This window comes from Primulina huaijiensis, chromosome 11 (assembly GCF_012295235.1).
Source record: "Primulina huaijiensis isolate GDHJ02 chromosome 11, ASM1229523v2, whole genome shotgun sequence".
In the NCBI taxonomy this organism is placed as follows: Eukaryota; Viridiplantae; Streptophyta; class Magnoliopsida; order Lamiales; family Gesneriaceae; genus Primulina; species Primulina huaijiensis.
The window spans coordinates 1,857,948-1,869,736 of NC_133316.1; the positions used below are offsets into that span (position 1 = coordinate 1,857,948).

At 34.8% G+C, this 11,789-nt stretch overlaps 2 protein-coding genes across 2 annotated transcripts; one reads left to right on the forward strand and one right to left on the reverse strand.

Moving 5' to 3' along the window:
* Window positions 1–311: 311 nt before the first annotated feature.
* LOC140988555 (uncharacterized) lies at window positions 312–7,094 on the reverse strand. Its single transcript, XM_073457556.1, has 9 exons — window positions 6,870–7,094; window positions 6,396–6,476; window positions 6,190–6,310; window positions 5,986–6,080; window positions 4,517–4,588; window positions 2,609–2,893; window positions 2,387–2,495; window positions 833–1,019; window positions 312–684 (listed from the first exon to the last, which is right to left on the reverse strand). Exons 1-9 carry the CDS (start codon window positions 6,891–6,893, stop codon window positions 597–599), a joined length of 1,062 nt encoding a protein of 353 aa, XP_073313657.1. The 5' UTR covers window positions 6,894–7,094; the 3' UTR covers window positions 312–596.
* A 1,169-nt stretch (window positions 7,095–8,263) lies between these two features.
* On the forward strand, window positions 8,264–11,537 carry LOC140987316 (mitotic checkpoint protein BUB3.1-like). The gene is made up of 9 exons (XM_073455775.1): window positions 8,264–8,531; window positions 8,626–8,756; window positions 9,020–9,102; window positions 9,715–9,981; window positions 10,189–10,264; window positions 10,456–10,536; window positions 10,881–10,959; window positions 11,058–11,158; window positions 11,255–11,537. The coding sequence occupies exons 1-9, from the start codon at window positions 8,412–8,414 to the stop codon at window positions 11,340–11,342; spliced, it is 1,026 nt and encodes a 341-aa protein (XP_073311876.1). The 5' UTR covers window positions 8,264–8,411; the 3' UTR covers window positions 11,343–11,537.
* The last annotated feature ends 252 nt before the right edge of the window (window positions 11,538–11,789 follow it).

Below are 11,789 nucleotides of genomic sequence, written 5' to 3' on the forward strand. Positions count from 1 at the left end.
TTCAAAAAAACTGGAGCTAAAATTATATTGTTCGATAGTTACTAAAATAATAAATATATTTCAGGTCTTTATTTTCAAATAACTAGTGAACATATTCAAATATTTTGAGCCGGACTAGAAATCGAGCCTTGATTCGAGACTCGAACAAAAAATATTAAAATTTTCAAACTTCGAGTTGTTCACACCCAGTATCAATCCACAATCAATCACAGCATCAGCAATCATACGACAACCTCAAATTCATTAAAGGGACCTTTTTCATATTAGTATTCTTGATTTGAACACTATTGAATTGAAAAAACGTATCTAAATTAGAACAATGAAATCGCCTTCAAAATCAAATAATCAAGTGCAAGTCCAAATAGAAGCAAGCGGGAGAAGGGAAGGATAAATACAATAAATGTCATGGACACTAGAGTCCATTCTCTTTAAAAATATCTTCTACAACCAAAAAACCTGCCCTCAGTGCATACGATTTTACGACACGAAACAGTCAGATTTTGCCCCGATAAATACCCCAATCTTTAAAGCAACATCACTCTTAACAAGCAATCAGAAGATCACCAGATTCACTAGCATGACTTTGTGAAGGTTGATTACTGAGGCTCTTCATCAGATAACTCTTCGCCCAGACCACGTTGAGAAATTCGGTAATAAAGAATCCCCATTGTTGCCATGCACGCCCTGCACCCAGAACATACAAAATTATTCTTCCCTTCTTCAGGAGGTTAGATGCGCATAAATTTGTACATGTATTTAGCGACATATTTAATGGAAAAGGAACAGATGCAACAGATGCTGCAATATAAAACAAGAAAGAGTATGAGATTACATGATAGCTAAAATTAAGAGGAGTTTCCTTGGATCCATTCTTGATGACCTATGATGTCGTACACGACCTTCTGAGGCATCATCTGCATGTGGCGCGTCTTTCCGTGTTGGTGCAGTCACTGGTAGAGTTGGCAATGCACTTGACCAGAAAGGCAGCAATGACCGGAGGAACTTGTGGCGAAATGTGCCTGAAATTAAGAATCCAGTAAGTTGGAGTTCAATTTTGGATAATAAGAAAGTGGAGAGATCAGACAATGCAATACTATGTGGTTCAGCCGTAATGCCCACATCTACAGACCAGTCAAAAGGATTTAAACTTTGTTATTATGTTCTCTTGACTTCGAATATAAGAATCAACTCTTCGCATGTGTGACAAACTAGGTTTGAACATCAAAAAATAGAAGAAATCACTCTGGCGATAATAAAAATGAAATAACATTTATAACACTCTCTTAATTATATCAAAGTATATCTGACAAATAAAACTGATTTCCACTAGTCCCCATTTGGTTGTACACCTAGATTCATTAAACAGCTTAAGCCAAGACGAACAAGGTTTCCACTTCAAAATGTGGAAGGCTAGTCACCAGCAAGCATGCTGATTAGAAATAGAGACCGAACAACAGTTTTGGTGTTATACCATGCGTCAACTGGACGTATCATGATACCTTTTAAATTTTTTTTCAAATCATGATAGCTTTTAAATACACAGAAATGCCATTGTGCATTTGCAGAACAGAGAGCAAAGCCACATAAAGTTCAGGAATGAAAGAAATGCCCATCGCACAATGTTCTTACCTTTTCGAACAGGTAAATAAAAATAAATACATTTGAAGTAACTTCAATTATATCAACAATAAAGTCAGATCCCAAAATTTTCATGATATAGATTATATTATTAAATGTAGTTGTAACAAAATCAAGCAACATTCCCATAGCAAGGTACAGTTAATAATTTCATATATAAAAGATTTAGCGACAACAAGGCTCAAGACTCGGTGATCAAGTTTAGATATAGGCTAAAGGAGTGTGTTCAACAATTTATGTTATGGTCCTGGAATGTGGATCGAGTTATGTCGAGTCAAGGGTCTTTTGTGACTTCCGACCTTGTCGACCTATTTTGATAGATGTAATAGAGGCCAATGATAGAGAACCTCGAATCTCATTCACACATTTTGTTGAGAGAATTTTCTGATTGATATTTTATTCTCAACTACTGCAATATATGCCAACTAACCTAATGTTCAATCTCAAAAAAAAAAAATTTAAGCGAAAAGATAAAAGAGTTCCCGGTTGACTAAGTGTGTAAAAAGCATATGGTATATTATGTTTTATAAAAAAAAACCACCTAGATATTCTGCAAACTAACATTAGATTCCGAAAATATTTTTGACTTGATCAAAAAACACGACAATTTAACTTCATGTGCAGCATGGACTGGATGAGACCTTTCTGCATGGGATGCAGAAGTACTTCCTTCCACTAACTGATTAGTATTTCTACTCGAAAGAAACAAAAAAAGAAGGAAAGGAACAACAAATTAAAGATTCGTCACCTCTTCGAGTGTACTTCTTCCTGTTACCATCTTCATCGTCAGCAAAATATGAGGACTCTGAGTTCTGCCTTTCAGATTGCAGTGCACTCTTTCGCGTGGTTGCACCAGGCTGGGCAATAGAAAGGTGCAAGAAATCACTAAGAGAACATGGAAATACACCACATAGAACTTGAAAGTAAGCAAACAACGAATGTTACCAAAGACAAAAATAAGAAATCTTACACCAGAAGGGCTCGTGCTTTTCACGAAATTGGACTCATGATTAGGCAAAGATGATGCTGCTGAGCTAGGTCCATCTATCTCCACAATGTCTAAACTTGAGGGTCTTGCATAGCCTGAAGCTGCATTTTCTCCAAAAGATGGCAAAATACCACCAGGGTATTCTCGACCTCCAGCAGCAGAGGCATGCAATAGTGGTTGTGAAGCAAAGGCGGGTGGAGGACTTCGAGACTCTGTTCCATGCATTGAAACTGGATGATTCCCAAACAAGTTCTTCTCCAAACCAGTCTGAAAACAGAGGACATGCTCAAGTATCAGAGGGACAGAGAAACAACACCCACATATACACAAACTCACTACCAAGAGCAGAGGAATGTTTAGTTCCACGGGGAGGTTGTTGAAGAATTAAGCAATTTCTTGTATTCTTACCCTACTACGATAAAAATAAAGAAAATAATTTGACTTAATCTTTTTTTTGTTTAATTATTTTGATTCAATCAAGAAAAAAAAACTATTTACAGTTTCAAATTTAAATATGTTCTGAGAGAGAAGATACATGTAAGGTTTCATCACATGAAGTCATGTCCTTCGTAAAACTCAAAAAAAGGTTCAAATTTTGAAAAAATCCAAACATAAATTTGTCATTGGTACTAATTTGCATTCGTATGCTTTTTATTTTAATGTATCGTATAAATGCAACATAGAAATCTTAATGTTTGCTTCAAGAGAATTATGGAACGTCTCTTTGTAACAAATATCTCACTCTAGAGAATCATTTTTACATTTTTTGATGAGTATGTTGCTTCATTTTGCTCAATCTATCGATCTGAATTTAATTCAGTTGATTTATCTGATCTATAAAATTAACTAAATAATTCTATGTTGACCTATGTCTTGGTGATTATTTTATATAATTTAAACGGGATTACAAGGGAAACTCGGGAATGGCAAGATAGGAAAGATCTTATGTATAAATTAGCATGATTATTTGTTGACCTCACTCTTTCTTTTCTGGAAAAGCTCAATCATGTTTTACCTGTAGCCAATACAACTGTCCAAAACAATGTCATAAAGATTATGAAGAGATATATGCTTAGTTGAATGAAAGATCTTTCAATGCTAAAATGGTATTTTTAGCACTTTTCACAAATTTTACGATGTTTTAGGGACAATCGAATGTTCCCCCTACTGTCGGGGTGCTGACAACACCCCTTCTCACTAACACTAAGAAACATCACCAACAAGGTCATCTCGTGATTCGAAATTATAATAAAGATAGAAACAAGCACATCAAAGAGAACATAGAGGAAGAGAATGGCCAGAAGACAAAATTCAGCTTTGACATGGTAATGCCAGGGATGTTTGTGCAATCTATTTCTAAGACAGACTGTCACATGCCATGCAATCAAGAATGAGCAGAGACCTTAAGAGGAAAAAACTGAATATATTTAGAGTGGAGGATAGCATACGTTCAATATTTTTTCACATAAGAATATTTCATTAGGTGGTAAGTCAATTAATTTACCTTCTTTCTTTGTTAGGTATAAAAATGGAAATAACACACACACACACACAGAGACATATATATAGATGTAGTCCCACAAAAATCCAATCATCCTTATTTAAAAATTCCAAATTCCTCTTTCAACATGTAATGAGGCCATCATTACTAAGCACAAACAATCGTTCAACAATTCAACTGAATAGCAAATGCAAGAATTACATAAGCGACCTGGTTTTGAGCCATTTTTCCAAATAATATATTTGCTTATGAGAATATTGAGAACTGGAATTCATGAAGCAAGTCCAATAAAATAGGGAGCAGAAACCTCATGACATGAATGAATTTGTTTCTCCAAAGCATTGACACGAAAACACTATGATATAATGTAGGTAAGAGTAACATTTTACCTGCATGATAGCTTCTTTTAGTCTTGAATGAAGATGCGATCCAGAGTCCTTGATACTTTTCGGCGGCCATATCTGCAAACAGTCAGGCATAATTCACAAGATAGAAACACACATCAGCAAACAAGCAGTGATACTAATGTAGAACAACTCAAAGGCCATCATATTAGAGTATTAGACAGATGCACGTGATGGAAGAATCCGATCACATAGTTGGTTTAGAATAAGTAGAGCTTCGTCTCATATCCAGTTGAACTAGAATAATTCATCCAAGGCAATTATGGTTACATTTTTTTCCACTACAAACTTAGTTTATAAGTTGATGCCAATGACGTGACCATTTTCTCACTCGAGCGTGGGATACCCATTATTCAGTTAATAGGGGTGAAAAATATACCCTTGATCAATTTTAATATGTCTAGAAGTGTGAAAAATAAATTTCTCACATGTAAAAAGAACGAAGTTGCATCAATATACATGTTTCAATCAAACATACCGCAAACAAAGCATGATGCAATCTCCAAAACCTCTAAACTTGTACTCTCACTTTATTTTCAAATCTGCCTTAAAACATGACAACTTAACTTTAAATTGGGTAAAGATAGTCACAGCTTCTCGGATCTCTGGTAAAAGCTTATGAGAAATATATCACAACAGATAAGTTTTCAACCTCTTTTTCATAACTAAATTTGGCTACCATTGAAGTCATAATTTCCAGCATAATCAAGGTCCTTTGAGTTAGATACACACGATACTCTTGCTATATCTATACCATATTATTAAGCACAAACCCTTGTACTAAATAACTTTGGGGTAATTGTGAGGGTATTTTATTTATACCAAATATATCTTTATTTTATCTAATATTAGAAATTTTTTTAAAAATATAGATATTTTATTGTAAATTCACTAATGCGTGAAATTTATCTCATCTTGTCTGAATTTTATTCAAGTATAAATGATCATATCACCCCAAATCCAAAATATACTATAGAACATCATAAACTTTTCTAAAAAAATCTTATGAAAAAATAATCTCTACGGTTTTAGTTTTAATATGATATGTAAACTTTTACATAAAAATTACTGAATACAAAAAAAAATTAATTTACATCCACACATTGCATGCCAAGAGTTACTAGTAAAGCTGAACTCCGAAGACCTAAATCTAAAACTCAGAATTTATGGGAGAAGTCCGTCCTCAACATCCTGACCATCATACTAATAGGTCAAGTTAAGCAAGAAGACAAGCCTCATCTCTGAATGCTTTGTTGACTTCTGTAAGGAGATGCATGGCACTAACAGCTGGTGTCCATGATACAGGTCATAAAAGATTCAGAATTATAGCCATCTTTATGACATAGAACAATCAAACGCCAGGAACAACTTTGTTGCATGAAGAGGTTTAGATGAGCATGAAAACAAGGTAACAAGACAATAAGAAATGACACTGTTTTCTGTGCAGAACATACAGAAGTTGAACAGCCAGGGCAAATATATCCAGCAGGGGCAGTGTGTGGAGGAAAACTCTTAATGTGTTTGACTAAGCAGCTTGTGTGGATAATATCTGCAAAATGGAATAATGTGTTAGGTGAGAAGAATGATCTGAAACAATTGCTCAAAATTCAAACCGAAAGTAAAAACTAAATTTGAAATAACCAAGCAGGTTCACATACGCAAACAACCCAATCGAGTAGTCTGAGAGTCAGCTCCTTCTTCAACCGCAGTTTGACAATAGCAGCATTTAGGAGGCCAGTCATACTCGCCATCGATTACCCAATCAGAGTAAGTGCTCACCTAAAATGTAAAAGCAAAATTTCCTTTCTAGTTTATTCAAAATACAGCATCTGAGGAATGAAAGCATTGACTGGAATGATCATACCACACAAATTTGGTGCTCCGGAAAGCAAATACATTCACCACAAACGGGCACCTTATGGACGAAGCAATACAACTTGGTCGCCTAAACCCATATTAAACAGAAAGCATTGTCATTAGTGCGTTCAAGGTAAACTATTAATCATTATCACCGGAGTAAAGGCAACCAAAAATCAAAATCAAATGAGCAATCGAAACACTGAATTCCACGGCAATCAGAAAATAAAATTGGCCAATTGACTGTCATGCACCATACCACTACCATAACCAAAATCCTAAATCGGAGAGACAGATCATCTACTGCTCACAAACCCACGTCATTAATAAACTAGCTAATAAAACATCTCAGTAAAAGAAAATTCAAAGCTCGATCCGATCTAATATCAACGAAATGCATGTCTTATTTTCCACCAACATTTAATTTGGCATTAAACATCAACAACACGCATCGATGCGTGAGTAGATAGATACACAGTACCTTGCGGCATTTACAGACCACCATCGCATGGAATAGCTATGAAAGCGAGGATTTCCGGATCGAGATCTCGGAAGAAAATATTGCAATTTCAGAGAGTTCAATCCGTATGAAATTAGGTGAGCCGGGAGAAGATTGGATCATCAGATTCGCCTGTGATTAATTTATTTTTCCAGTTTCTCTGTTGGGATTTTAGGATGCTGTGTGTGTGGAGTGAAGTCTTGAGCACTGTTGCTTTTGTGGGAGATCGATCTCATTCTACACTGTTAGGCCCATTGAGAGTTTGTTGGGCCTCTATTTGGGCTTCATTTCCAGTCCAATGAACACGTATATTTAAACTCAAATCAAACACATTTTTATAAATCTATTCTATTTTATTGAAGTTGAGTACATGATAGTAACCACTTAGGAAAGACATCAAATTTTTCTTCCAACTTTAACTTTATATGATACAAATATTACGCTTTTGTTTTTTTAAAAAAATTTCAACAAACTTTTATTTTTATTTTTTTTATTTCAACAATTCAAAAATCAATTTAGTCATTCTATAATTGGTCAAATTTCACTTTAGTCTATCGATAATGATAAAAAATATTGTATACATACGCATCGCTTGTGCAGAGTAACTAGTATAAATAAACTTTGTTGTATGACATTTTTTATTCCACATACTTTATAGAGTTTCTTTTCTAAATCTAAAGTAAATCATTTTGAATATTTACATATTTTTATGCTAAATCTGTAATATCAAGTTTAGACGAACAAATATATTATATTTAAAGATAATTACAATAGTTTGTTTTTAATAAAAAGAAATTTCATGTGAGAAAGTTCTCAAAAGTGTGAAGCGTTAAAGAAACGTCACAATTGAGCTTCGAGCTTCAAAAAGTTAAGCGAGTTTAGTACGAGATTAAGTATGAAGATCGTTTTTTTATTTTTATTATAGAGTAGATCTCCTGTGAGAAAGTCTCACGAATCTTTATATGTGAGACGGATCAACTCTACCGATATTAATACTCTTAGCATAAAAAATAATAATTTTTCATAGATGACCCAAATAAGAAATCCGTCTCACAAATACGACCCATTAGACCGTCTCACACAAGTTTTTGTGTTTATTATAATTTTAATTATTATCAAGTCAATTAATATAATAAATAACACATCAATATTGAGATTAATAAATAATAAGTATATATATTACTCTTTTAATTTGATATTTATTATGTTTTAGAAAAGAGAAAAAAAATTGTTTTGATATATATCATATTTTTCTTTACATTTTATTTTATTTTCTATGTTTAAATCTCAGAAATTAATCATTTTCATTTATTAAATTAATTAATTTTCTAGATTTTTTTTAAGGTGCATTACTAAATTTTATGCAATTCCAGGCTCCTAGGTTTAAACAATCAAACGGAAACAGACTATAAAGCAAAATATAAATTGGTTCAACAGTTAGAAATTTGAATTTGAATTCGTGAATTGTTTCAAAATCCCTATCTGCGAATCCGCAATCTCTCTCCCTAGTGATCGTGGATCATCATGACGGCGGCACAGCCACCATCGACCGGCCGCGAACTGGCAAACCCTCCGACGGACGGCATTTCCAATCTCCGTTTCTCCAACCACAGTGACCACCTCCTCGTTTCCTCATGGGACAAGGTTTTATTTAGCGGTTCCTTGTAACTTAACTTTTGGAATTTTTTGCTATAAATGCTGGATTTATATATTTTATAGATTTTATGTGGGTTGTCAGAGTGTTCGATTGTACGATGCGAGCGCCAATGCTCTGAGAGGAGAGTTTATGCACGGAGGTCCGGTGCTTGATTGTTGTTTCCATGATGATACATCTGGGTTCAGTGCTTGTGCAGATTTTACTGTTAGAAGGTGATTTCAGTTCTGAATTTTCAATTATTGACCTTTTGGAGATAATAGACAAGTTTGATTTGGTTAAGTACCATTTGGCTTTTAGAAGCCTGCTTTCTATTTAATCTAATCACATCTAATGAATTTTTTGGCATGGCTTGACTTTGAGCTCCAAGAATGCTGAACTTGTTCTGCTTGATTTTACTATCTATGAATTTGTTAGCCTTGTTTTGTCAATATTTGTGATTCAACGGTGCTTATAGAGACTGCTTTTTATGCTCCAGGCTTGTATTCAACTACAACAGGGAGGATATTTTAGGGAGGCACGAAGCTCATGTTCGCTGTGTTGAGTATTCTTATGCAACTGGTTGGTCTTCCCATAATTTGTTAATTGCTACTACGAGTAGAACTTCCTTTTTAGCTCCAATATAATTCCCTAGACTTTTTTTGGACTATTTTTGATAGCTTGAAATATTGTAATATCAGGAAAACTCTACCGAGTAGGCTCCCTGGCCTCGTTGCTTTATACTGGGCAGTACTTTAATATCATATCTTCAAGTGAATGTTCCCTCGTGTTCCTCTCTTTGTTAAAAAAATCTAACTTGATCGAAAAAGATGTAAGCAGAAAAGACTTGACATTATGTTAAAATATTTTTCCTTTACAAATATCATGTTTCGAATTTGCTTCATTCGACCTGTTCAAAACTCTTAACAATCACCATAGTAGTTTTGCTTATGAACTGTCCTTTTCAGCAGTAAAAGATTTTCCTGCCAGATTTTTCAGTGTGAATTTGGTATTTCTAGTCAGATGTATGCAACATTTTCTTGTGATAGGTTATTTATCTCCCACCAGTTTGTGACAATATTGATCCAGTACTTGACTGTAGTATTATTTCCACATTACTATGATCCAGTGTGCCACGTACTGAGAGATTTTTTTTGTTCATTATCCATAAATATTACTTTGAAATTATTCTAGGCCAAGTTATCACTGGTAGTTGGGACAAAACCTTAAAGTGTTGGGATCCTCGAGGTGCAAGTGGTCAGGAACACACTCTTGTGGGTACATACTCTCAACCTGAGCGTGTTTATTCTATATCGCTTGTTGGCAATCGACTGGTTGTTGCAACTGCTGGAAGACATGTAAATGTATATGATCTTCGAAACATGTCTCAACCTGAGCAGCGGAGGGAATCTTCTTTGAAATATCAAACAAGATGTGTTCAGTGCTATCCCAATGGAACAGGTGCTGTTCTCATCTTACTGTATTTTCGGTGATTTTGTCTAAAGTTTCTCTTCATTCTCTTTCAGTCTAGCTTGTTTCATAATAGTCTTGGAACCTCGTTCCTAGGGATTACATGAGATCTCACCGTAATATGCAAATAATCGACTACAGCCATTGTTTTTGTCATATGTGTACTTTCTGGTTCTCACTGAAACTTTAAATTTGCAGGTTATGCTCTTAGCTCTGTTGAAGGTCGAGTTGCAATGGAGTTTTTCGATCTCTCTGAGGCTGGTCAATCCAAAAAGTATGTATCATCTTGCACTATTTAGGACAGCTTAGATCATTTTCCTGGTTATAAGTAGATTTTCAAAACAACGAAGACAATGTAGTAGAATGCATTTGAGCTCCAACATTCCTTTAAAATCAGAATCTGTAAGGTGTTTTTTTGCTTCTTTGCAAAGAGTAGGTCCCCTTTGTTGATGGTCTGTTTTCCAGGTATGCATTTAAATGTCATCGGAAATCAGAAGCAGGAAGGGATATCGTCTACCCTGTGAATGCCATTGCATTCCACCCTATGTAAGTTATCCTGCAGTTGATCTTTATTCTTTTCGTTCCACTGTCTTCGGATCTGAGCTATCAAGTTTACTCAATTGGTCTTACATCACATGCTAATAAAAGAAACTGCTGTGTGCACAAGAATTAAATTTTGCTGTACTGTTAGACGCTAAAGCATTCTTGGAGCAGCATGATCAGCAATCCTTATGAAATGGTTGGACTATCAAATCGATTTATGTGTCACAATACTCGGAAAAAGTGTTTGAGTTAGTTAATCACATAACTGGGATCAATGATGACATTGTTTTGTTCTACTGCTAAAGACCACTTTCCCCCCATTTCTTATTCCAACATTTGAACTGTAGCTATGGCACTTTTGCAACTGGAGGTTGTGATGGTTATGTCAATGTTTGGGATGGAAACAACAAAAAGAGGTTGTATCAGGTAAGAACACGATCACACCTAGTTTTTATAGCCTTCGTCTTGTTGCAATGCTACATGGAGATTGATTCTATATTTGTTGCTTCCTGTTTGATATGAAGTACACGAAGTACCCAACAAGCATTGCAGCTTTGTCCTTTAACAGAGATGGAAGACTTCTGGCTGTTGCATCTAGTTATACCTATGAAGAGGGAGAAAAACTGTAAGACTAACTGATGATGTTTAGGCCTCGTTTTCTGTCTGTCTGTTTCTTGATCCGAACATGCTTCTCATATCTTTAATTCATATTGTTTTGCAGCCATGAACCCGACGCTATATTTGTCCGCAGTGTGAATGAAGTAGAAGTTAAACCAAAGCCAAAAATGCTTCCCAGTCCTGCTGCGTGAGTGAATCAAGATTCGCTAGTTCAATGATTTTTTTGAACAAGTTCGTATTTGTGGTGATTTTAGCAAACGACCTCTGGTTTTAATCATATTCTTATTGATTATTCTGAACGATGAGTTGGATTTGAGTTGAAATATTTTGAATGTGCTCTGTTACAATTAATATTTTCGTGCAATATGATGCTACTGTTAGCCTTATCTTCAATTGACATTCAAGACCATTTTGTGTCCTTTACATGCTCTGTAAAAATGCCAACTTTTTTATTAGGTAAATCCCACTATACAATGAAGTTAAATAAATATAAAATTACATCCAACCAATATACTTCAGTATATAGTTTTTTTTTAAAAAAAAATAAGTAAAGCCAAATTCATTACTAAACATCCGAAGAAAATTACATCAAAAATCAGAGGAGGAAAAAACCGGCCTCTACAATTAGACATAAAATC